Source organism: Rhipicephalus microplus, chromosome 5 (assembly GCF_043290135.1).
Source record: "Rhipicephalus microplus isolate Deutch F79 chromosome 5, USDA_Rmic, whole genome shotgun sequence".
Lineage (NCBI taxonomy): Eukaryota > Metazoa > Arthropoda > Arachnida > Ixodida > Ixodidae > Rhipicephalus > Rhipicephalus microplus.
The window spans coordinates 47,257,740-47,285,627 of record NC_134704.1 but is presented as its reverse complement, the minus strand read 5'-3'; the positions used below and the strand labels follow the sequence as shown (position 1 = coordinate 47,285,627).

At 49.7% G+C, this 27,888-nt stretch overlaps 1 protein-coding gene across 1 annotated transcript in view; it reads right to left on the bottom strand.

Moving 5' to 3' along the window:
* The window catches only part of LOC119174610 (uncharacterized), a 288,473-nt gene extending 263,335 nt beyond the window's left edge, over positions 1-25,138 (bottom strand). The window contains exon 1 of the mRNA XM_037425594.2: positions 24,690-25,138. Within this exon, the coding sequence (XP_037281491.2) occupies positions 24,690-24,966 (277 nt within the window). The 5' untranslated portion in view covers positions 24,967-25,138. The remainder of the gene's footprint in view (positions 1-24,689) is intronic.
* Between the last annotated feature and the right edge of the window lie 2,750 nt (positions 25,139-27,888).

Genomic DNA, 27,888 nt, shown 5'->3' with positions numbered 1-27,888 from the left:
GATCGAGAGAGGGAAGGGGGAAGGGGCAACGGTGAAACATAGCTTCTCCCCCACTCACGTCCTACGCAGGCCCCTTGGCTTCACTAATAGATCCCGCTACTGACTGGACTCATCGCGAACGAAAGCGGCTTTGCAATTTTTCATAGTTTCAGCGACTGTCGGGCGACCAGATAACTCGTTTACAGCGACGGTGGTCGGAGACTCACAGCTTCCCTTAAGTGATGCAAGACGGACAAGGGCATCCAGTGGAATATATTATTCCTGGGCAGCGTACTTATAATTAACAAGCGGGGGACGCGTTTCGCGGAGCGACTGCATCCCTGCCTTCTCGGCACACAGTGTCGCGAAGTGCACGCTTGGCCGAGCAAACTCATTTCCGAGACAAGACACATCCGAAACTAAAGACCGATGGGGAGCCAGTTGGCCAAAATGAAGAGGTATCCGGGCTGGAAGACCCCCTTTGAAGGCAAACAACCGTCCCCGCGCCCGTAGTAAGTGCATGTCCTCAGTCACAGTAGTTCTGTGCAGTGGTAAGGTATCAACGGTCAACTTCCATTAACGACGTGTTTTGAGGTAACTCTGGCTATTGAGTTAGGAGGGTCGTATTATCGCCGAGACGGTCCACGCACGCCACTGGTGACAAGTTTCAAGCACCGAAACGGCAGTGTTGATTAGCCCGGTTCATTAGCTTAACGCGACTATCTGATGCTAGATGAATATAGCGATATAATTCCAAGACGGCAGCATCCATAAGACAGCATTCAAGGTCATATGCGAACAAGGATAAAATTTACAGACCGACTCACGTGTCTTGTTTGGCTACTGGTTCACTCCATCTTTTTAAAGGGCTACAATACGCGGAATCGTAAATTCATGCAGAAAAAAATTATTCAAAAGTAAGATAGATAGATCATTCGGCGACGTGCTGAAGCAATTCGACTGATATTTTACTTCAGTTCTGTTACGGCGCATTGGACATGTAATATACCTAAGATCACATCTGATGTCACCTACGAACGACTGCCACGCCAATCATGAATACGCGTTGACCACTGTTCTTTTCGGGGTGCAAACGCCGCATGCGACTCCAGCATGGTCAACACGGGCACAACGGAATGCTACCGGCACTGTGATGACGACAGAGCACGACGACGCTGTAATTACCACCTGAAGCACGGACTCATACACCCGACTGGAGTATTCAAGTGATGAAAAGGGAGTCGTACACAAAAGGAAGTACGGACGTCACGCAGCAGTGACCACTTGCTGAGAATACCTTTCGATCTCTCTGAACTTTCAGACGGAGCAAACGTTACGTGAGCTACACTTTCGGCACACGATAAACTGGAAAGGCGGATTCGATATAAGACTTGTAATGAGAGTCACCACCGTATACTCCTTATGTTGTAACATAAACCTAATTCGTTGCTGGCCTATTAAGGTTCACAATATTAAACAACGGATTACGCGCATTCAACGCAGGACGCAGAAGAGCGTTTGTCCTGTAAATGAGCACACTTTATCTGTTCAGCGTTCAATCACGATATCCAGTGCTTAGTATTATCACCTCGTACGTCGCCCAGGCAGTAACTTTAAGAGGCGAAAAAAATTCGTGCACACAGGGTGTCACTTGGCCCGGCGTCTCGCTTGTTTTCTACAAGTCTACAACTTGAAGACAAGTTGTAGACAAGTCGCATGTCGAAACGTCAGCCCAAGTGACCCCCATGTTCATGAATTCTCTTCGTCTTTCCTGTGAGGAAGCTTCCATCGTCCTCACAGAGAGTGAATTCGTCACACGAGAACATGTATTCGTATTTGCCACGACGCGATAGTCCCTTTCAAATTTATATGTGTGCCTGAGTTGGTGTTGGTAGGGGGGCGGGAGCGGGGGTGGCACTACAAGCCGGAGCTAAACATCTCGGTGGCTCTTCATGAGCGCAAGCGTCGTCGACACTTCTGATAAAGCGTGCAAAATCAGGCCCCCTCCTACACGACTGGGTCTTATAACGACTGCCGAGTCAGTCACTGCACGGTTTTGGCGTAAGGAGGGACAGCGGATCCCGTGACGCAACAACGAACAGCGTCTAACAAAGCGTGTAGAAAAACAGACGGAGGGGTTGAAGAACGGGGAGCGGTCGCAGGGCGGAAAGAAGCGTCGGCGACGTCGGGGCAATGATTAATAGACCCCTCGTCGGGTGCTCCTCAGAAGAGAGCTGATGCGGACGGCTCGACGTTCCACTAGGTTCGGCTCGTGCGTTGCTGGCAACAAGAGAGAGATGGAGACAGAGAGAGAGCCTGAGTCGAGAGGCGGTTCCAAGAGCGAGACCGAGGAGAGGTGTACACACACGAGCGGAGACCCATTAAGCTATTGGCCATTAGCCCAACCTTTCCGGTGTGACGACGTTGGGACGGCAGCTATTATTTCTTTGGTTCGCTCCTATTACTGAATGCAAGTAGACGAATCCACCCTGCGGCCAACAGCCGAAGGATAGAGTGTCGATCCGCTGGGTTTCGGATGTTTCGCACCCACGTATTGCGTGCAGCGCAAAAAGAGCTGCACCATGAAGCGATGGCAACAATAAGTATGAAAGTTTTATTATGGTTTTGTTATTTTCTCCGATAATCAACGAAATGCCCATTGAAATTCGACTGTACTAAATGCGGGAACTACTGCATCATGCAAAGTGCCACAGCAACGAAGCCAACGTGTGCTGATGACCCAGAGATACACTACAGCGGCACGAAAATAGATACATGCGCAAAGCGCACACACACACACACACACACACACACACACACACACACACACACACGTATACTAATGCTACGACCCGTCGTGGTGTACCTTAGCAGGCAGGATGGGTGTCGCGCTGCTGATCACGAGGACTCGGGTTCGACTACCGGCCACGGCGGCCACCTTTAGAAGGAAGCGAAGTGCAGAAACATTGGTGCACTTATAGATTGCAATGCATTCCGAGACTCACTACTGCATGTCTCATAATCACTTGGTGGTGGTTTTTGGTGCGTAAAATAACGAAATATTTAATTATTCTTCCGTCGTACAATTGGCGCTTCACTTAAGGACGTTACACTTACATACCGACAAATCCGCGCCGCATTCTGACGGCAAACTAACCGATCGTGACGGCAACCGTTAAACTAGATTCCGCGCGCGGATGAAGTTAGCGGCAGACAAACACGGACACGCCCTGTATACGTTCCGTTTCTTACCATTCCCTGTGTGCACTGCACGCAACTGGTGAGAGGCGACGTGGGATTCAACAAAGACGAAAGAATCAACAAGTATCCACGAAGAGAATGATGATGACTGGGGGCGAAGCGTCCGGCAGCCCGTCCATGCCTCCGTCCGTGCGCGCGACCATCCATGCGTCCGTACGTACGTCCGCCCGTGAGTCCATCCACCTGTCTGTCTGTCTGTCTGTCTGTCTGTCTGTCTGTCTGTCTGTCTGTCTGTCTGTCTGTCCATTCGTGCGTCCATCCATCCGTCCACTAATTTGTCCGCCCGTCCGTACGTCCATCTAGTGAACACTCCGAGTACCGCCATCTCTCATCTCGCATCCCCTGTGGCACATACCCACTCTAGAGCGGGTATGTGCCACCGGTTGCTACGTACTACTACATACATACAGGAAATGGACAGACCCACGCCTTAAGGAGCTTCACCCCTAAAAGCGATCGCGGATATATATATAAACGCAGCGCAATGACCTTTAAAGAAAGAAAAACGTAATTTATTGAGGATTGATTGATATGTGGGGTTTAGCGTCCCAAAACCACCATATGGTTATGAGAGACGCCGTAGTGGAGGGCTCCGGAAATTTTGACCACCTGGGGTTCTTTAACGTGCACCCAAATCTGAGCACACGGGCCTACAACATTTCCGCCTCCATCGGAAATGCAGCCGCCGCAGCCGGGATTCGAGCCGTGACCTGCGGGTGAGCAGCCGAGTACCTTAGCCACTAGACCACCACGGCGGGGCAATTTATTGAGGAAGGAAGAGACGCTAGTTTATGCGACCCTTGCGGAATCAAGACTAAGCGTCTAGCCTTCGGGGGTTGCAACATGAGGGAGGTAAGGGCGACAGAAGATTCGCTGCAAAGGAAAACCGCGGGCGAGCGTGCTCGCAGTATTTGGCCGAGGAAGCAACAACCATTCGGTCGAATGAAACATCCGCAATTATTCTTCGCATATACAACTGACACGAAGATGAAAACACGGAAAAGAAAATGACACGGCTGGAGGAAGTGGAAACTGAAGCATTCCTCATTCCGTGTCGTCTTCCGCAGACGAACGGGCCACGGAACAATGGGAGGCTTTGACAAACAGCGGCAATAACAGCGAAGACGGGTTGTCGGGCGCCCTTCCAAAAAGTTCTCGTTTGCCTACACTGCCTCACCGTCGAGGTAACAAAAGAAAACAAAACAAAGACCACTTATGCTGAGCCCACTCCTGTTTGTACGAAGCATAAGCGTTCGGCGTTGCCACGACAAACAGTTTCACGAGGACGAAACTAGAAAAATATAAGACAGGGATGTCCCGAACGTTCTAAAATAAAAGAGCCCGACGTCGATTTTTGCTGGGTCCTTTGCCCATTTTTCCTGCCGACTTCGCCGACTCTGATTCTTAGAAAGAACTGGTCTTATCGCGTCGTTACTTATCAGTATTTTTTTTTTCATTGCGCAGAACATCGCAAGAAAACTGTTTCGAAAGCAGAATCCTTACTCGATCACGACGACTATATAGGAGCTTGCTCCCAGCGGATAACGACAATAGGAGAACGAGAGGAACAGTCATGATCGAAAAGTGGGAGGAAACAAGGGAGGGGGGGGGGATGCTCCCCCTTTGCGAAGCGTAGTAGGTGAAGGGGGCGTGAGAGAGCGGGAGGATTCAACGGCTGAGAACGTGGCGAGCGCGAAACCGGCGTTCTCCCTCCAAACGTTCCTCCCTGTACACGCTGCTTGATGCGATGGTCCCTGTACACGGCGTACGTCCGAAACAACGACCCCTCCCCCTTCTTTCTCTCTCTCTCCATCTAAAATGGGAATTCAATGACCCTTCTCACCGTCCATATAAACGGAGAAGGGCGACAGTGAAGAGCCCATAAGGCGGTGTTGTTTGTCCGCTCAATCCTGCTTTTGCCGTAAGTCCATTTCTCTCCTGCTCTTCTCAAGACGACGATGCCGCTCGTGACGATCGTGATGATGATAATGACATCCGTGCGCCTGCTACGCCACAAGTACTAGAGAGAGAGGAGGTTTTCATATCGACGGAGAAGCAGCGCAGTCCGAGCCACGCCTTGCCTTTACAAGCGCTCGGAAACGAGCGTAATGCTCTTTGGCCATAGCTTCGCTATCTCATTCAGCCACTCCCTCTACAGGTCAGATTCCGAGACTGCAGTCAACCGTAGCGATAAAGCCCCGCGAAGATAGGAACAGTTGGGTGCGCAAAGCCATTCCCAGGGTCTACAGCATCGCCAACAGCGCGGCTTGACGGGGGGGGAGTTGATGTGATACTGGCACGGCGCGTTCAATCGCATTCCGTCCTTTTTTTCCTCCACAAATCACTTTCTCAGCCGGGTTCTTGATGCGAATATGCTCTCACTTTCACCGAGAGCAACTTCAAAAGCTATAAAAATATAGCGCTATTGGGCAGCAGCGAATCGAAAAGGAACTCAGCGGGCACTTAGGAGGGGGCTTCTTGCACGACGTGTGATACTATAAGATTTTTACGACGAGTATCAAAAGCACGACCTCTGCTGCCATGTCACTTTCGCGTCGATTTGTCCTTCGAGATTTACAAATTCCATCAACTCGGAGGGACACAATCAAGCAGATCAGTCCGACAAAGGCCGTAGCACTCGAGGTGGACAACCATCTACTGCAGGACAAGGGACGGACAGTACGTAGTACGCCGAACACTGAAATGATATTCCTCTACGTAACTACACGTTATTGCACAGACAGTGGCGACGCTATGCACTTATGGTGGGTAGTTTTTTTTTTTTTTTTTTCAGAGGCGTCTGGGGAGTGCAGTAGCGCAGTCGTGTTTGCAAGCGTTGGCGTAGCTTGCAGGCGCGATCTAGTGCGACGCGAATTTAACTCCAAGGAGTGTCGTACACGCTTTCAGCGTCACCGGAATACTACACTTCGACGCTGTGCAGAAAATACCGCAAGCGATACGAAGAAGAGAGACTTTGGGGACATAACTTATTCCCGTGGCTTGCGGCCTCTCGTCGTCGACAGCTCCGATATTCACGAGTTCCTCGTTCCGAGGACGAATTTTATTGCCCGGCAGCAGTATAGAAGCCGAGAGAGGCCCTCAAGGACCACAACTTTGTGGCGGGTGGCTGGATGCAGGAGCCATGAAGATCGCTGTAACACGGTTATGTGCTTGCTGCTGCAAGTCGATCAACTGATTGAATCAGGGGGTCGAAAAATTTCTTCCACTCCTATTCTGTAGAAGCCAGAGCCACCGGTAGTGGATGCAGATTTTGTGACGAGACAGCGTCCACTTCTTCATCGATACGGTGCTTCTTCAATGCCGAAGACGCTAAAAGTCCATCACAGTCACTGGTCATGCATGAAGCTTTTTGGCGAGCGGAAAAGGTCAGCTGGTGGGGCCGTCTGTGCAGCAGCGCTGTTCTGATGCACGCACGCCGTGTTTTAGTAGAACAACCGCGGAGCAAGATTCGATCAGGTTTCGCCGTTCCCGGCATGCATTTCCAGTGGGCGGCAAGGACCTCGCTATCACTCTTGCCTATGAACCAGACGTCGACGGGGAGCTTGTTAACGCTCTGGATGTGGTTAACCTGGACTGAAACAAACACTGGCATTTACGGCAAAATCAAATAACTTGACTCAATAACTTGAATGACGACGATCACGGTGCCGGCGGAGACATTCTTTACCCACGGCTCCCGCACTCAGCCACTGGTCACAAAGATGTGGCCATCGAGGGCCTTTCTCGTCTTCAACTGTTATACAGGATAATAAAACTCGTCCTCAGAACAAAAAGCTCGTGAATATTGGAGCTATCGATGCGCGGCCACTAATCCACGTGGCTTGGACAATCACCCGCACGAAGCGTGAATGGGTCCAGTTAGTCCAGTGCGCAAATTCTCGTATTTTCTTCGTACAGCTCGCGGTCTTTTTGGCGCAGCGCTGCGTAGTAATATCACGGGGACACTGCCGTCGTGTACGACAGACACTCCTTGCACTTAAATTTGCGTCGCACTCGCACTCGATCACGCCTGCGAGCTATACGCTATTACGACCGGCCCTGGGGAGCCAAGCAGGAAGAGTTTGGGGGAGAACCGGTTCTTGACCGACGGTGTCGTCCACCCCCACCTCCCCATTCGGGTTCCTCCTCTCGCCAGGAGAGCTCCGGGGTCTGCTGTGCGTTCGTGACCATGTTTGGTAACATTTTAGGGCGCCGTGACCATATATGGACCTCGTGTTAGGTTGTGCCACTCCATGTGTTGTGAGGTGTGTTTCCCCCTCTCTCGTGGCCGAGGTGCCGGAGACACCGTATTGGCTGACGATGCGGACGGGGCGCCCAGTGTCAACGGCGCGGCGCTATAAAATGCCGAAGACGTTTTGTATCACTCTCACTCTTCTCTCTTTGGGTCAGTTGACCACTTCTCCACATGTAAATAAATCTCTGTTGTTCGTTCGGGCGTTTCTTCTCGCTGAATTGTTGGACGATGGATCCTGCGACGGGGCCAGCTACCGAAAACGAGACCGGCAGGACCCGAAGTCCCAACAACTGGATGGCAGCGGCGGGCTGCTGATAACCCCGAAAGCGACCACTGGACGGAGTGAGCCCGAAGTTCAACAACGGGACGACAGGAGAAGGATGACACGAGCTCATCGACTTCCAAAGGGAATCGAACGGCACTTCTGAGAGGCACGACGCCGGAGACATGACTGCGAACCGGGTGAGTGCCGGCTTTCTCTGTTAAATTTTACCAGGCATTTACTCTATGTGTTAAGTAAAAGCTGGTAGAGAGGGGATGTCTTGGTCATTGGGTTAACAGGTAACTTGCGTCAGGCAGAAATTGTGTGATAGCTTGGTTAAGCTCTTTCTGTCAGTGGCGTCAAGGTTAACAGTGGCAGGAAAGGATTCCGTATAAGAGCTTTTGAAGCTTTATTTGTAGACTAAGTTAACGGAAAACTTGAGGCAAGGCAGGAACCTAGAGCTGTCGTTGCCGTCAAGGTTAATTAGTTGCAGGACAGGAATCTTTGTGGAACAGAGACAGCGGTACTGGAGGCAGCCATGAATCTGAAATCCCTGCGAAAGTCCATGTTGTTGCTACTTGCAAGGGAGTTGAATCTGGAGGTGTCGGACTCTCAAAGAAAACCAGAGCTGATAGAGGCGATTCTCGCATTGGGGGCGGAGGATGACGAGCTGTCAGAATGTGTCGAGGAGATTCAGGAGAGGCAAGCGGCAGAGGCCGAAAGAAAGGCGGCCGCGGCCGAGGCCGAAGGAAAGGCGGCGGAGGCCGAAAGGAAAGCGGCAGAAGCCGAGGCAGATAAGAGGCGAAAGCACGAGCTTGAAATGAAGCGCCTCGAGCTAGAGATTAGCCATAATAGTAGAGCAGGAGGCAGCGAGGCATCCGGTACCGCAGAGCGGGTCAGGTTCAAAATGACGGACCTAATGAGATCGTACAAGCTAGGGGAGGACATTGGGCTGTTCCTCGTCAACTTTGAGAGAACTTGTGAAAGGCAAGGTTTCAGCCAGGATACATGGCCTCAACGCTTGTTGTCCCTACTTCCGGGGGAGGCCTCAGAAGTAATCGCGCACCTCACGAAAGAGAAGGCTGACGAGTACAGTGAGGTAAAGTCGAGCCTTCTCAAGAAATACAGGTTATCAGCGGAAGGTTTCAGACAAAAATTTCGCAACGCCGTAAAAGAGAATAATGATTCATACCCGGAGTTTGCTTACAAGTTAATGGCCAACATGGGGGAGTGGCTCAAAGAGGCAAAGGCGTATGGGAATCATGACAAGGTGCTTGAGTGTATCGGTCTGGAACAATTCTATCAAAGGTTACCAGAAAAGGTGAGGTTCTGGGTGCAGGATAGACCGGACGTGAACACCGTAACGAAAGCCGCAGAGCTCGCTGAAGAATTCGTTACGCGCCGCGCCCTCGGGGCAAACAGCGAGCCAAAAAGGGAAAAATTCCTACTACCGAATAAGGCGCCGTTTAGAAAACAACCGACAAGTCTCGCACAAAAGGGTGAGGAAAACAATTCATCTAACCATGGGGCGTCGGCAGAGGCAAGCAAAAGGAAATTTGAGGCGAGAAAACCGGCTGCTTGTTTCAATTGCCACGAAACAGGGCACTTCGCGAAACACTGTCCGAAAGAAAAGGTGGCCTTTTTATCTATAAATGAAGCCGACAAGAACATGAAGTTGTTAGAGCCCTATATGTACGATCTTACCGTGAACGGCAAGCAGTGTCGGGTTCTTAGAGACTCCGCAGCCACTATGGACGTAGTTCATCCGTCTTTTGTTCAGTCCGGACAGTATTCAGGAGACTGTGCCTGGATTAGACAAGCCGTAGAAGCAAACAGTCAGTGCCTCCCCGAAGCTAAAGTTGTCCTTAAAGGTGCATTTGGTACGTTGGAAACGGAAGCCGCGGTATCGCCATATCTACCCCCTCAGTATCCTTACTTATTTTCAAATAAGTCAGATCAAATGCTGAAGGAGAAAGGTCTAACGTTGGGAAAAGGCATAGTGCAGGCACTGACTAGATCGAAGGCACGTGCGCTGGCTGCGAGAGCAACGTTCACTGAGGCAAACAAGCCTCAAATCGACAACGGGCCTGGTTGCGAGTTGGACACCACGGAAACAAATCGACTTGTGCGAGAACAGGCTGCAGAAGCCGTAGTCGCGGAGGCAACCATTCCTAAAGGCGACGTTGAACCTCCTCCCGAATCGGAAGGGGTCAATTACGCCTCGTTGACCGAGCAAATAGAAAATGCCGTTGCTCCCAAGCCGATTCCTGGTAGTACAGAGGATAGCACAGAGGGTGACACATTCCAGGTACTAGGAAATACAAAAGAGTTGTGTGTCATGCCAACTTCGGATAATTTCAGTCGGCTGCTGCAGGTGAGCCCCGCTTCATTAATGACCGAACAAAAGGGGGACCCGACGCTTAAGCAATTCCAGGACAGCTCGAAAGAGGGAATCGCCAAACGAAATGTGAGATTTCAAGAGAGGAGCGGCATACTCTATCGAAAATATCTAGATAGGCGAGGAGTAGAGTTTGACCAGGTAGTCGTACCTCAGGCGTATCGTCAGGATTTGCTTAGTTTGGTGCATGGAGGATCATGGTCAGGCCACTTAGGCGTAAAGAAGACGAAAAATCTTCTTTTACAGGAATACTACTGGCCTGGATGCTTTAAAGATGTAGAGAGGTTTGCAAAATATTGCGATGTGTGTCAGCGAGTGGGTAAGCCGGGAGATAAGGCGAAATTTCCAATGAAGCTGGCACCAGTAATCACGGAGCCCTTTCGTCGGTTGGTAATTGACACAGTAGGTCCTTTGCCCAAGACAACTTCAGCCTACCGTCACATCCTGACCTTAATCTGCCCAGCTACTAAATTTCCAGAGGCGGTCCCGCTAAAAGAGCTAAGTTCCGTCGAAGTAGTGAACGCACTTCTGTCCGTGTTTGCCCGGGTAGGCTTTCCTGCCGAGATACAATCAGACCAGGGCACCATTTTCACGAGTGCCTTAACGACAACCTTTCTAGAGCGGTGTGGCGTGAAATTATTGCATAGTTCAGTGTACCATCCGCAGTCGAACTCGATAGAAAAGCTTCACTCCGTGATGAAGCGAGTGTTAAGAGCCTTATGTTTTGAACGAAAAACTGACTGGGAAATGTGCTTACCTGCAACGATGTTTGCACTAAGAACTGCACCACATGAGACAACAGGGTTTACGCCAGCGGAACTTGTTTACGGCCGCAGACTGCGATCTCCTCTTCGTATGCTGAGAGAGTCGTGGGAAGGTCAGGGTGATGATCCTGTAGTAGTGGAATATGTCCTCACCTTATTGGATCGTCTAACAAAAGCCCAAGAACTGACCGAGAGTGCGATGACCAAAGCACAGCAGAAGACTAAGCTTTACTACGATCGGACAGCTAAAGCGCGACACTTTGCTGTAGGAGACAGGGTCATGTTGTTGAGGCCCTCCCAAAAGAATAAGCTTGAAGTGCAATGGGTCGGCCCGGCCGAAATTACTCGAAAATTGTCTGACACCAACTATGTGGTAAAATTACCAGGAAGTCGTAAGGCACACCAGGTGTATCATAGCAACTTACTCAAACCCTACAAAGAGAGGGAAGCCATCGTGAACATGACTTTAAATGTTCCGGAAGCGGTTCCGGCAGAAATCCCTGAATTAGCTCCCGAATCGGACGAAGTCCCGATCGAGAAAAGAGTTGAGGATTTAGTATCAAAGTCACAACTGACAACGAAGCAGAAGCAGGAATTGCGTGGTCTTCTGACCGAGTTTCAGGACAGATTTGTAAGCGAGCCAGGCCGGACATCCGTCCTCACTCATGACATAGAGCTTACCTCGTCGGAACCGGTAAGATCTAAGACGTATCGGGTGTCACCTCGCCGGCTTGAGCTAATAAAAGCAGAGGTTAACAGGATGCTGGAATTGGGCGTGATTGAGCCGTGTGAAAGTGATTACACTTCCCCGTTAATTCTTGTGGAGGTACCCGGCAAAGATCCGAGTCCTTGCGTAGACTATCGTAAGTTAAAACTCATCACCAAGGATCAGACATACCCAATTCCCCACATTGAGGAACGCGTCGAGAGGGTAAGCAGCGCGCAATTTATCTCAACGCTAGACCTAGTGAGAGGTTACTGGCAGGTGCCGCTCACCGAGAGGGCGAGCCGGTATGCTGCATTTATTTCACCATTGGGGACATTCCGCCCTAAAGTGTTGAGTTTCGTCCTAAAGAACGCGCCTTACTGTTTTTCAAACTTAATGGATAAGGTTTTGCGGGGTCAAGAGGACTTCGCATTGCCTTACTTGGACGACGTCGCCGTGTTTTCCTCGTCCTGGCCAGAACACTTGGCGCATTTGAGAGCAGTACTGACACGCCTACGCGAAGCAGGTTTAACGGTAAAGGCGCCCAAGTGTCAGCTAGCACAAGCAGAGGTACTCTATCTCGGGCATGTTATCGGTCGAGGGCCTCGCCGTCCCTCTGAAATGAAAGTGGCAGCTATCCGAGACTTTCCCCAGCCCCGAACGAAAACCGATATTCGGGCTTTTCTTGGAATAGCTGGTTACTATCGTAAGTACATCCCTAGATATTCCGACATTGCCAGCACTCTTACTGACGCGTTGCGCAAGACCGAACCCCAAATGGTCGACTGGGATGAGGAGAAAGAAAAGGCTTTCCGCGTTTTGAAAGCGGCCTTGTCGAGCCAACCTTTGCTTAGTTCACCGGACTACTCGAGGCCTTTCATAGTCCAATGCGACGCTAGTGATAGAGGCATGGGGGCAGTTCTTAGTCAAAGGGATGAGGGGGATCAATAGCATCCCGTCCTCTATGTTAGCCGGAAACTCACCCTTCGCGAGCAGGTTTACAGCGCTAGCGAAAAGGAATGTGCGTGCTTGGTTTGGGCAGTCCAGAAACTGGCTTGTTATATTGCCGGAAACAAGTTCATTGTGGAAGTGGACCACTGTCCTCTCACCTGGCTACAGACCATGTCCTCTAAGAACGGCCGCCTGCTGCGTTGGAGCCTCGTTTTGCAACAATATACGTTTGAAATACGCTACAAAAAGGGTGTACTCCATGGCAACGCTGATGGCTTAAGTCGATGCCCCTGACGCGAGAGGATGTCTCGAGAACTCTGGCATTTTTCCTGACCTAGACAAGAGCTAGTGATTGTTTTTTTTTTTTTTTTACTCTTTTAGGTGTACTTGTTTGAAAACGTTGAAGACACGGCTATCCAGGGTTTCGGGTTCGGTGTGCTTCCAGTGTTGTTGTTTTGTGTCACCTTAAAGTGTGAGTAACATTTTGAATAAATTCTGTATTTCCTTTAATATCAGTTAAAGGGGAAAATTGCCTGGTGGAGTTTGGCGGAATTGTCCGGCGCTCACCGGCTGAGTAGTTGTGTTTTCATGTGCGTATGTGATGTCTGTTGAGCCCACAATGAAGCAGGTGTTGCCCTCAACTTCATCAAAGACGGTCGTCACCAAACCGACTGCCGGCGCTGATCTCTCCGGACAGTGACTGCAAACCTCAGCCCATCGAGATCTTCACCCCCCCCCCCCCCCGCGCGAGAGACTGTTACGACCGGCCCTGGGGAGCCAAGCAGGAAGAGTTTGGGGGAGAACCGGTTCTTGACCGACGGTGTCGTCCACCCCCACCTCCCCATTCGGGTTCCTCCTCTCGCCGGGAGAGCTCCGGGGTCTGCTGTGCGTTCGTGACCATGTTTGGTAACATTTTAGGGCGCCGTGACCATATATGGACCTCGTGTTAGGTTGTGCCACTCCATGTGTTGTGAGGTGTGTTTCCCCCTCTCTCGTGGCCGAGGTGCCGGAGACACCGTATTGGCTGACGATGCGGACGGGGCGCCCAGTGTCAACGGCGCGGCGCTATAAAATGCCGAAGACGTTTTGTATCACTCTCACTCTTCTCTATTTGGGTCAGTTGACCACTTCTCCACATGTAAATAAATCTCTGTTGTTCGTTCGGGCGCTTCTTCTCGCTGAATTGTTGGACGATGGATCCTGCGACGGGGCCAGCTACCGAAAACGAGACCGTCAGGACCCGAAGTCCCAACAACGCCAACGCTCGCAAACATGGCTGCCTACCCAGAGTGCATAGCGTCGTCATGGTGCGTGCAAGCTCCCTACAGGGTTTAAGCAGTAGAAGCATTACACCCACTTTTTTTCATGTCCACTTTTCGTATCCTACAGGTAAGTTCAATTCTTTATTTATATCTCATTGAAGAATGACATAACGAAGCGGTAAGAAAAAAAGTTACTACAGTGAGTAGCTTGATTTATGTAACCTTAATTTGTGGTTACACATTCTAAGCTAAACCAAGAATCAAGTGCTACACTCTATTTCCGGCTCGCGACCCGAACTAAACAACAGAGCAGAGCGGTGACTGCGTGCTTCCTTCCCGAGCAGGAAAAAAAGAAAAATCGATGAGGACGACCGCAAGCGCCGCGCCCTTGGCCGTCCTGCTCTCGACTGCGAGGAGACGACGGCAGGCGAGCGTCGATCTCGGCAGAGAGCAGCCGCCGGCGCTGTCTCCTTTCGCCGTATACACGTTTTGCTTTCGCATCTATTCGGCGCGACGAGGCGCACGAGCTGCCTTTGCTGCCAGCCGCAACATCCATGACCCCCTCGGTCCTCTCCCGTTTGCTGCCCTCTTTCTCTTGGATGCTTTCTCTACGAAGAGAGAAGACATCGCCGAGTCCGTGGGCCAAAACGACGGCAACATTCCACCAAGACACGCGCACGCCCCGTAATCACTACATCCGTGCAGCACGGCGAATGCGGCGAGTCGCGTCAGCCAACCAGAAGACAGAACTATAGAGGAACTCTCCTTGACGGTACGTTCCTAATCCCGAGGCGTACTCATTTGGAAAACCGACTTTCTTTCGTTATTCACGAGCACCATTAGTTATCATGGGGTCACAAACACTGAGATAACGGTAAATTAAACATTCTGGGTGCGTGAGGTTCACTTAAACCACTTCCGGTTTAAATATTTCGCAACACGCGATCGCTTTGGCGAAGGCAGTAAACGTGTTCATCGAACCATTTAACGTGAGGCGATTCGGCAGCAATTTCAATATACCGTTTCTCCCTTCTTAGGAATGTTTGCTGCTGCATTTCCGATGGAGGCGGAAATGTTGCAGGCCCGTGTGCTCATATTTGGGTGCACGTTAAAGAACCCCTGCAGGTGGTCAAAACTTCCGGAGTCCTCCACTACGGCATCTCTCATAATGATATGGTGGTTTTGGGACGTTAAACCCCACAAATCAATCAATCGGGAATGTTTTGCTGCTAAAAGATAACTTGAGTGTGGGTCGCTGAAGTCGATTTAAAAATATCTGAAGCATGGCTGACTGTACAACAATTATAGAAATTTTTACGTTGTAACCACAATTATTTGCAGCAATATACACAATATGCATTCTCAAACTCGTACATCCTTTAAATTTAGTCTCCAGAACCTTGGCATCAGGTATGGTGAGCGAAATCACTCCCCATCCGTTCCCTGTAAACCGCATTTCGCTTTCTTACTGATTAGCTGAAGACGTAAACCTTCACTACGCTGGACCGAACTTGCACTGAACTTGCGTAGGATCGTTTGCTCGCAATTACTGCTGAAGCTGACGGCCTTCGATCATTCACATCTTCCGACAGGAAAGCAAGAAGGGCCTCAGAAATACATCATAAAAGAGGAGAGAAGAGAGACCCTGCAGTTGTGACCTGCTCTTTCCAATGCCTCATAGTGCGTTGCTTCTCGCATGTCGTGCTAAGAAATGCAAGAACACACAGGTGTGACGTCCTCGCAGTGGCGATGTCCGGTAGTACCGAGGCAATGAACTGCGTCGCAGTGGCTTTCACTTCGTGCACCCTTCGCACACTGTGTTTATAGTCATTCGTGCACCAGCGAACCACGTATATACACGGTTGGCCTAAACCACGTCAATATCTTACCGCAGTCGAGAATGAGCTCCTCGACGCTCCTTTGAACAGCTCGCGACGGTGTATAGGGACAGGTCAATGCCCCCAAAGGTCGGACATCGAGAGCCGGCTCCACTCACGCTATATTCGAGAGCGAGGAGCAGGGGATGCAAAACGGAAGGACGTGCCGCAACACAAAACTGCGCGGGACAAGCCGCACCAAATCTGATAACTTGCACGGGACGCGATAAGCCGCACCCAGTCCGACAACTATCACAGCACACGATCTATAAAGTATAGGCTTAATCACACGCATTTGGCGACATTCTCCCAGCAGTAATTGGCGGCACGTGTTACGTATAATAATGCATGGCAGCGTAATTTGGCCATAGAGGGCAGCCGATAAATTACAAGTCTGTAGCATGGACCTCGCCCGACTTCGCGTCATTGCCAGTCCAAGCTATAATTCGCCGGAAACAATCACAGCAGGGCGTGGCAGCTCAAGCTGGCAACCCTAACCCCTCCTCGCTCAAAACGCTTTTAGGTTCTGCGTAACTCGGCATCGATGGCGTGGTGTAATTTCGTCGTGGTAGTTCATACATCAACATGAAGCCGGGCACGTTCGAATTCTTTCGAAACTCTCTGCGCGCCAAATTTGTTTCCTTTTTTGCTGGCCCGAAGGCCACGAGATCGAATCCCGCGGCACGCAAGAGACCCGTCTACATAAATTTGGGTGCCTATTATAGAAACCCAGGTGGTCAAAATTTGCGGAACCCTCCACTACGGCGTCTGTTATAATATATTGGTTTCGGGATGTAAAAAAAGCCTATTAATTATCACTAGCTCTCTCCCTTTTCAAAACAGCGTGTTGAGATCCCCTCGCCACTGCATGATGCCCAATCAAAACAAGATTGGAAAGTTCATTCAAGCTCTCTAAATCGTTTTTTTTTTTCGCCAATGATCGACTGTTCGACCGATTGTCCGATTAACTGACCACAGAGCTGATCGGAGATGGGTTGGATAAACTTTATTGCCTCAGAGACTCAAATCCTGTCACCATGGAGAGACACAGAGAAAAAAAAATAATAAACGTCACAATTGCCATGCGCATTCCTTCCTTACAGCGAAACAAAATCGAAGGTAGAGCAGCCAAGACATCCGAAAGTCGTTTATTTCAGAAGAACGATCAAGTAGCAACAATAAATACGAACAACGATATACGGTCGAAGTTCCGCAGCTAGAGCGACACCGCTGCCAGTACGCAATCTTTCAGTGTTGCGACACATCGTGACAAGTCTTGGAAAACCGCGTATGGCAAGTAGATAGAGAGAAACACGTGACAGCGCGGTCTGGTGGGGACATGCAGCCGGGTTTATACATCGCCTCGTCGCGGCGGTGTACTCAGGCTGCTCGAGGTACGGTGTGGGACGGGAGTCCCTTCGCGGGATACTAATGCGCCGCTTTCCGAGATACGATCGCCGATTGCCTGGAACCGCCGTCGGGGCAAGCGGCACGGTTCTTTTCGGAGAAAGCGAAGATTGGGGACTTTTCTTTTCCCTTCTTAAGTTTTTTTTTTTTTCGTGCCTTTTCAGGATTATTGTAGAGTGTTTAAGAAAGAATATACGTCGTTCGCGTATATCGTGAATACATGTTAAAAATAAATGATTTCATAAATAATTTCAGGTTTATCGCAGCGCCTACGCCCCCCCCCCCCTCATTCGGTCAAAGTGTGGGACATACTTTGCCTTTCTTAGGAGACCAAGAAAGTTGCCGCCCCCTCTCCCCCCGCGGGCCCCGCCCGTAAGCTAGCCTATGGTTACAAGGTTACACTATAGAAAGAAGTGGCCGCAGAGTTATACGTTGACTATGACATCAGCCAGCAAAAGAATACAGAAAGGGCACCTGTACTATGGACGACACACAGCCACAGTGTAGCAAATAATAGCGAAAATTAAGACGAAAAGAAAAAGCTATTAACCAACTCAACCATAGGAGTAATATTGCATGACGACCTCATTGCTCTTAATAGAGACAAAAAAACCATGATTGGCCAACATTCACCCCCATTCAGGCAATACTCCACATTAGCCGACATCAACGAGCAGTGCTCGCAGTAAGCTAGTAAACCCGGTACTCTGGCCGTGGGTTAACAAGGCCTTTGTTCGACACGCGCTTAATTGGGCCAGCAATTCCCGTCATCACAGCCCTGCGTAGAAAGCCGGTGAGGAACAGGCTCAAAAAGTTGCATTCTAAACCTACAATTGCCTAAACTCACTCAGCGAGAAAGTTCCCGCGTTTTTCGACCAATTTATTATAACAACTCACGTATACTTCGAGTTATATACTACAACCAAGCTGATAGCGATGTTGACAGAAGCGTACTCTGAGCCGTCCGGTGGTCACTCAAGCGGAACAGACTCAGCGGAGAAAGAAGAGAAAAGTTACGTTGGCGCTCGTTTAACAAACGCAGGGCAGGCGATAGTCTTTCTGGGAAAGAAAGAAATAGATAGAGGAACGGCGAGAGGCGCCGAAGTTGGAGGGTGCGATTACATCGACAAGGAGCGTCGTCCGTCGGACCTTGTTGGTCTGCAGCAGGGGCCGTCCACGTCGCAGCAATCAACTAACACCGACTTATACCACTACATTCGACGCGTCGGGTACAGAGGCTCGCGCACAGGCTGAAAGTGGACGTGCCGGGTCGCCCGGGGTTGCCGATCGAGGGCACTGTCGTCGACGACTGCGGCGCCCTCCCAGCGGCTGCCGCGTCACGCACGAGCGCCGTCCGTGCTACGCTTCGTCGACAGCGGCGTCCGTCTGGACACCTGTGGCTGCCTGGCCCCGCCGCTTGGCGAGCAGCCGCATCTGGAAGCTATCGAGGAATTTTCCGTCTGTTTGTTTTAGGGGCGAAGCTCCTAAAGGCCTGTCCATCCCTTGTACGTATGTACGTGACCGCCTATAGTCCCACCTTTGCCGACTGCCCACTACTTTGTCCCTTGCAAAACATCCCACTACGCCCCATCACAGATCCACCACTTCACCGATCATAAAGCCGTTATAATGAAGGGGGCACGGAAGCGACGTATAGCTCTACCACTTACGAATTGTAAAATTTCTTGTATAAGTATATACAGTATTTGTCACGTCTTTGATGATGTAGCGCGCGATATTCGCGGATCGTTCAAGGTTTAGCGATGAAACTCTCCAGCGCTTCGCCCCACTCAACATCATTTACTCCGTGGATATGCTGTTTTTTTTTTCTTTTTTTCTTTATGCCCTCTTACACCTCCACATGGTTCGATTCGCTCCGCACTCCTGCAGTTAGAGGTATACGAATCGGGAGCACGCCATCCGACCATTTCCTGATCTGTCAGTCAGTCAGAAACTTTATTGAGAGGTCCTGAGGAGTTTAAGCAGCCGAGGGATCCGCGATGGACACCCTAGCAGCCGCTACGGCATAGGCGATGCGCGAGTCGGGGCCGGGAAGTCAAGACGTACCGACGCTCAAGCGAAAACACGCGAACAGTACCCACGAATCGAAATGCGAAAACTTCAAAACTACGAGCATGACCCGTAACATTGAGTTTCGAAACTATTCGAAAAGTTCGGAGATTCGCCCTCTCTCGGCAGCGTATGTCACAACGTGAAACTGACGCCAAGCTACTCGGTTCAATGTCACACTGACAGTGAGAGCTTCAACCGATAAATTAAAGAAGCGGCGTGAACAAAATATTTACAGTGTAATGAGCAGCGGAGGTTTAAATTCATCGAATATTTTGTCGTTGTCACGACCCAACAAGCGTTGCATTCCCATCACAGATCGTAATCGACAACGCAGACTCAAGGACCACTTCTGGCGCCGGAACTGGAGAAAGACCAAATAAAGGGAGTTTTGTTGAAATGCACGTACCCTTCATATCATCCTTCTTAGATTATTCTCCCCCATCACTCATTGCGACACCTTGCAAACACTTCAACGCGCACGCAGACCATAGAGTAACCATTCTTATAAATTTGCTTTCGCAATAACAGCGCGAACGACGGTGCTCGCACGGCCCGATAAAAATCTGGGACACTTATTCTAACCAAGCCGTGCGCTGTCATCGCTCGAAATGCTCATTACAGCAGCGATAGGGCCTTGGCGAGACCCGCAGCTCCGAGGACGCGTGCACAGAACGGCGTCGCCCCACACTCACTCGCGACCAATGACGTCGTAAAGCAGCAGCGAAAAGAAAAAAATGTCAAGGACTTCGGCCAGAGGGCGCGGAACACCGCGGTCGACTTGTTCCCCACACGAGACGTCTCTAGTGCCTCCGGAGCCGTGCCGGTCTACTATGTAGGCCATGCTTAAAGGGACGCTAAAGACAAACAATAATAATAATAATAATAATAATAATAATAATAATAATAATAATAAATGACTGCTTAAATTGAGAAACTGCACTCTGAGAAACACAATGACACGTGTTTCACTATCGTAAGTTCATCATTAGCGCACAAAAAATTTCATTTTCAAATTTCGCGCCGATGTCTGCGCGCGTGACGTCAAAAATGTCAAAATGTATTTTGCGCATTTTCGCGACATTGGCTCGATGAAATTTTCTGAAACTTAGTACTCTATAGGTCTATGGCACCCACAGATGACAATTAATGTACCTCATTTTAAACCGATTAGAAGCTACTTAGGGCCCAATCGCTGAAATTCCTATAGATCAGTGGGCCCAGTAGACGCCTTCAAAATCTATGACGTCACGGTGTTTAGTGCGGGAATCTCAAAAGTCTCCAATCGCAATCGCTTACCATGGGTCGTGTCGCGGTATATACGAGCGGTGTTTAGTGATTGTGAAATTGTGCTCTTGTAATGTAAAAAAAAAACATTTTGCTCTTCAGAGTCCCTTTAAAGAAAGAATCCTTCAAGAGCCATTGCCGTATCGGTAAAATTGTAAATTTGGGGGCGGGTGCAGAAAAGTTTGGCATGGCCGCGCCTGACGTACCGCATAGCACAATTCTCCCTCCTAAGTCTTTCTTTTCTCCATGACATTCAACCACGAGCTTAGCAGCGCAACAACTTCAGTTGCCGCAGGCAACAATTCACGCGTTCATATACAGTCAACAACGAAATGCGGCAACGTGAAATTACAAGTGACCTTGACAAAAAAAAAAATCGGGGTGCCACATCGAAAACGGCTGAAAGCCGACAAGCCCACTATCGAAAGTATCAGTTGTCGAAGAATACAAAACGCATCCGACCACCGCCACTTCAAGAGCTCTGCATTTCTGTATACGCTATGCATAGCGAAGCGTAGAGCTTTGCGTCGTACGCAAACCTCCTGCGGGCTCCCGTTGAGTGACGAACGCTACGCCCGCAAGCTTCGTGTACGGTATTCTAAAACTCTATATTGCGCCAAATTAATTGTTGGGACTCAGCATTACAAAACCACCATACGATAGTGAGGGACGCTGCAGTGAAGGGCTCCGCGAATTTCAAACCACCCATGGGATTCTCTGAAGTGTCCCCAAATCTCAGCTCAAAAGCCTCTACAGAATTCCGCCCCCTTCGAAAATGCTGCCACACCCCGGCCGGCATGCCTCCGAAAAGACAGAAGCTTTCGGACGCATTGCGACAATTGGACGATCGGCCACTCTCTGTGCAGATGCTACTGGAACACCGTCCTCGCCTTTCGTCGGCTAAAAAAAGCAGTCAAAGCTGTCTTGTGCTTTTTGAGGACTAAAGGCCTACGTGACAGCCTTTAACTTTTGTGTAGTGCCACCGCTGCATACGCGCCAGCCGATTTACTGACAATCCTCTCCTTTTTCTCTCTCTCTTTCTTCTCTTTCCCTCTCATCTTTATGCCCCATTCCCATTCCCTCAGCGTAGGGTAGCAAACCGGGCATGTGCCTGGTTAACCGTACTGCCTTCTCTCTTGTTGTTCATCTCCCCCCCCCCATCTCACGGCCGTGATACGATCCCGCGATCTTCAGGAAAACAACGGGGTTCCGACGAAATAAATGTGACGTTCCCGGGAGGTCCCCGGGGCGACATGCTGAGAAGAGGAGAAAAAAGCCTGACATGCTTCACCAATAAATGGCGCGAGACTACCGGTCATGCAAGTGTCATCGTCTACACCCTACAGTTGACGCAATGCAAGTCAGCCAAGCTTGGTTACGAAACAACAGCTTCCGTAGCACGTCAATCGGTGCGCTGACAACTGAATTCCGTTCCAGCTGTGCCGAGGAGAATTACCTTTATTTTATTTATTTATTTACAAATACTGTTGGCCGTCATTGCCGTAAGGGGGTGGGTACAGTAAACGTTGACATGAAACAAAAACACTTTTTATAACAAGATTTTAAAAATGATGTAGAAAAACGTAAGTACACAGATATTGTGATGGTGGTATAGTAAGCAATATGAAATAACTACACGAAATATTTTCGAACAACATCGCAATGTACGTACACCTCTAGCAACACTCAATGTTACAATATATTTTAACGCACTGTTCGAAACTTTCGATGCTCTTCCAATTCAGAACAGACACTGAATCGATCCTTATGTAGTTGGTAGGAAGAAAGAATACGCGCACACATCTAAATTGGATCTTGGAACCAAAAACAAAAAAATTGGTTGCATCATGTGACGTTGCTTGTCGGCCTGGGAACAATACAAGGTTTAGTTTCAATATTAAGTTCAATATTAACAAAAAAAAAAGAAATTTAGTCGACCGAACTTCCGGCGTTGAGCCAGCGTAGGTAATTCAAGTAACCGAAGCATTTCATAAACGGAGTCACTTGGAGAATAACGCGATAAAATTAGCCTTGCGGCTTTTCTCTGTATTTCTTTCAATTCGACTTATGAACCCGACTGGAACTGATCCCATACTACACTGGCATATTCTAACGGTGGCCTTACGTATAGGTCAAATATGTAAGCGGCTTAACGGATAGTGTTGCTAGTTCTAGTTTTTAATGATAAAATGCACTGATTATTAAAATCAACGCAGTTGGCATTGCATGGAATACAAAAAGAGATGTTGTGCAAGTGCCACAAGGACAATGCCTACCGGGCAAAGGGCACTTACGAACAGCAAGGTCGTTTTCACGCACCGTTTACGTAATTATGACGAATGTTTCGATTGTATCGGACAATAAAACATCAACTTTTCCCTTTCCGTCTACGATTATTCCGGCTTAAATGTTGCGCATCGGGTAAACATTGCCTCTTTTGTCTCAGGAGGCTTTTGTTGTGGCCAACAAAAGTTGATTCTGCCACTCTACCTGGGTGCGAGTGGTTGCTCTCACGTGGCCATCGCATACACAGCGCAAACATCAAATAATCACAACCACTTTTGCGATGAGGCGCAATACAACAATATGCTGGTGCTCCGAAAACGTATGGCACGCCGAGTATGGGAGGGGCACAGGCCGCCTTATACAATAGCCATCCGCAAGGCATCGTCTATTGTTCCGGAGCCCCATCTTCTCAGTGGATCCCACGCCGCCTCAGTGGCCATTGTGCGACGACAGAACAAAAGCAGTTGATAAATGCGGCGCACACGAATCGTAAGTTCATCAGGCAGGACTACGAGAGCACTCGCCAGACTATCTAACCCTCTTTCGCTCAACGATCGCTTCGCAGTTGTCTCTTAACGCTCGAACGGGTCGTAGTCGGATTGTGAAGGCGTGGTGGTCCGAGTTGGACTCTCTGCAACAAGACATGCCTCCCCGGTACTCGTTACACGCGCCTTAGCTCGGAAACTCCAGTCCGCACACCATGCTGCGCTCAATCACACCGCAAGAACCGTGCCCACTGTTGTCGGCAAGGAACGGGAAAAAACGTTAGCACCGGACGCCCACGCACCGTCTCCCAGACTCAATCTAACCGCTCCGCAAAATGCGAACCCGCCCAGTTAAGCAAAGCACTCCATTTTTTATGAGCGCAACGAGTCCCGCCTCGTAAGCGCTAAGCCCGCGCCAGATGCGAGCGCGATAAAGCAGCAGAGATAGAAACGTGAGTGAACGAACAGAAGAGGAAAGCACAAACGACGGAGAGTCGCAGCATGGCCCGACAAGCACGCAAGTACTGCTACAGCACAGCCTCGTTCTAGATTACAAGCCGTGGAAGTAATGCCGGTTGCCGCAGCGCACAAGCTGCGAGGGTAAAAAAAAAATAAATGAGACACCCCGGAACAGCGGCATCGGATTTCACTCCCGCTATCGCGCGCAGCTTTTCGAAAGGCGCGCGTGCAACGCAAGTGGCCGGCAGCTCTCCCCAGCGACGCCGCCGATGGCTTCTCCGAAGTTTGGGCGCGAGGCGACGGACCCAGGCCACCTGGCTGCGGCTGGCGTATCGGGCGAAACGCCGCGCAACGTTCGCCACACTGCTGCGTCAAGGCAGCGCGCGCGATTCGTAGAAACAAGCGCGTCCCCGGAACGATGTTCCAATTAAACTGGCATCGTCGGCACTCACCAAGGCCGACGTTGTTCTGAACAGCAGTGACATTGCACATCTTATGACATGTCATTTCACAGCAGGGGAAGACAAACGCGTATTAAGTTTGTGAATGCTCGCAAACGATGCTATCGCGAGCGCGTGGCCTGGAAAGCGCGAGCTTGTTCGTTACCTTACTTTATTTAGCACAGCCGTGCCTGCTTTACATGCACTTCACAATGCTTGAGCGGGCATCGCAGTTGAAGTTTCACAAATGCATTGTCTGCAGAGGCTTGACATAGGTGGAGCTAATTCGATATCGAACACGAGTTAAGTCAGGAATTGTTATTTGTGTTGAGGCGGCAACGTGCATAGAAAACGCGCTAGCTCTTTGGCGAAGCTTGTTAAAATGTGAAACATCTACACAACGCTTTTCTATTCGTAACCGAAGTTTCTGGGTCCCTACTCATGTTTCGCTCAACAGCTTAATCTTAGGAAAACATGGTTAGGTGACAGTAACTTGTGCTTCGCGGTATGTCTAGAAGAGCACGATATTGCGACACTCACGTATTGGGACAGCCTTGGCGTTGAGCTGGGACACGCTCCTCTCGCATCGTTCGAGTTTATCCTTCAGTTGAACACTCCGTTCGAAGATGACTTTGCACTCGGCAGCGATCCCTTCGAAGATGTTGTCGGCGATGGCCACCAGGCACGCCAGCTGCCGCAGGGTCCCGACCAGGGTCGAGTTTGCGCTCGCCTCGAGTTCGTCGGTGACATTTTTATCCGGGGGTATGGGTTGCCGGCTGAGAAACACCGGCTCGATGGTCCACTTCACGAAGGGCATCTCACCGCACTGTCGTCGCCGCCGTATCCATTGTCACACGCCGCACGGCACAACAACTCGCTGGCGCGATTCAAATCGCGCCCTCATACTCGCCGCCGTTGCCGCCACGACGGGCCCGGCGAGCACATTCCGCGGGCCGCGCGCACAAACTGCCGCTAGTGCAGAGTTGCTGCGCCCAGCCTGGGAACCGCGAAGCGAGAGATGGGTGGGAGGGTTACGCTCTCCAAAAGGTGCCCCGCTCTCGCCCTCTACCTGTTTGACGAGTGCCGTCGGAACATGCTGCGCTGACGAAACACGTAGCGCCATCTATGAGCCGCTCACTGAACTTTTACGACAGGCGTGCTTTTAGCGGCGGACCTTGGAGCACTCCGGAGGTTCTTGAAAAAAACTGACGTTGAAAAGCAACTGAGCAATACTGCTTAAGTATAGCTAAAGTAAGCTGGCCGATGTATAAGGAATGAGCAACATGACTTGCTCAACTTCTTGTTCTCGTTACAGAGCAATTAATTTCGCCACTTTCAAACACAGTCAGAGCGCAGTCGAACGACCCTCGAATGTGTCATATGCTTAATTCACTAACAATATTTGAGAAGTTAATGGTTGGGATGGGCCCATTATTGAAGATTAGAACGCTGCGAACGAGTTACGTGCATCTTTATAAAACGCGTATGTTGGGCTTGTTGGTTCGAACGCAGCTTTCACGCCTGCGCAACATTGGGTGAGACAACTTTATGGTAGTTGGGCGCCTGTCGAAAATGCAAGTGATGCTTGTAATCTGCGTGATCCTGCAGCACCTCTACTGGCAGCGAAGTATTTTGCCAGCAAACCCAGTCACAAACCATTCAAGGTCCATTTAGGTGCGCTGGAATAATTGAGAAGTTACAGCAGCCCCAGTCATACGGCGCATATAACAAGTTCCCTGTTTCGAAAAATTAAGAAGAGCTAAGCTTAATTCCGCCCGGGCACGAGCGTGTCAGCAGGATTTTGTTTTAGTAGTGCGAACTTATGTTGCAGGTAGGGAGGTGGGCGGCGGCGTGGCCAGGTATTTTTTATGTGGTTATAAAGGGAAAAGAAGAGAAAAGTGAGCCCCGTAACTGTCTGTATCTGGTGCGACACCTCAACAGTAGCTCACAAGGGATGGGGGTGAGGAGGGATTAAAAGGACATGATTAAAGGTATCGAGAGAAAGAAAGAGAGAGAGAGAGAGATGCGCAGGGACAGCGAGTGACGACGGAAGTAAAGAGAACATAGGAAAGATGATAACACGGTCGCAGGAGTCCGAGGACGGGGCACCACTGGCGAGAGCTCTTGTGGGCAACAGGAGATGCCGTATAGGGCTAATCTAGTCGGCCAGAGCTACGCTGTCGTCGTCGTAGGGGACCGGCGTCAGGAGGTGGCGTAGGACCAACCCAGTCGGCCAGAGCTGCACTGTCGTCAGAGATCGCGAGGGCACAACCAGTCAGCACGGAATCCAGCGAGCGAGTCCACCAGGTATAGTCGTGCTACACTTCAAGTACACTCTAGTCGTGCTTTCTGCCATCTGCTTTTTGCGCCAGGTGGCGCGAATTTTGGCTGCGCTGGCCAAATGAGTGTCACAGAAAAGCGCACTATTGCGGCTCTTCTAAAAATACCAGATCACTGTTAAGCTGAGTTAATGGGGGTGTACGTACTGAACGTACTGTAACACTTGAAATAGTATTGAACATTTTCATGTCACTGGAAAAAAAAAACTGCGTATGATACTTATGTGAGGCACTTATAGGAAGCGTTATCCGTGCAAGAAACAGACGAGCATCAAAAAAACTTTGCGTGCCTCTATAAAAGTAGTTTAATAAATCCATCATTTGATAGAGAATTCTTTGTACTTACCGGTATTGCCGTACGTGTGAGATTCGTAATCTCATTTAATTTCTTATGACACCCACTCGTAGCCATGCATGTGCAGCGAAGCGGTCGTTGTGCACGCCTCTAACCGCCTCATGTTCTCAGTCGCTCCTGGCAGTGGTCAATTAATGCGCTCTTCATACGCTCCGACGCAGTCGGAAAGCTGCCAACACTAATAATAATATTTTTGGGTACTAGACTAATAATCAGTTTGCTTCGAGACGCTCCACCTGCTCCGACTGTGCGACAGTTGAGCTAATCCACCAAGCGCTGGAGGCAACAGTCGTCTGCTCTTCACATAACTACATAGAATTCGAAAATATGCAAAATTTCAAGTACTGTTTCAATTGAAACAGTTTAAAGTTTGTTTTTTTTTGTGAAAAGCTGGATTTTTCAGTGTGTTTGTATTGGCCGGGCTATGCTCGAGACTACAGACATGGGTGGAGAATGAGGTGGTGCTAGGAGAACTACAAAATGGGTTCCGTAAACGAAGGAGGTTGGAGGACCATCTGTTTTCATTGATGCAGTGCATTGAAATAGCGGAAAAAGAACACAAGCCCCTGTGGCTGGCATTTCTAGATATCAAGGGAGCTTACGATAGTGTGATTCAAGAATACTTGTGGGGAATACTGGACACACTAGATGTGGAAAATGGAATAACTAATCTTCTAAAGGATATCTATAAAAGTAACAAGGTAGTTATCAAATGGGAAGAACAGGTATCTGAATTTATAAAGATACAACGCAGGCTTCGACAGGGATGCCCCTTGTCACCTTTGTTATTTATGCTGTATCTTCAGGGACTAGAAGCCAAATTAGAGGGGAGTCGACTCGGATGCAGCCTCTCTTTTGCCAAGCAAGGAAAACACATTGAACAGTCACTACCGGCATTTATGTATGCAGATGATAGAGTATTGATAGCCGACAACAAGGAAGATCTGCAGGGATGGATATACATCTGTGGTAATGAGGGAGATCGGTTAAATGTGAAGTTCAGCAGGAAAAAATCGGTAATCATGTTTTTTTAATGGTAACAAAG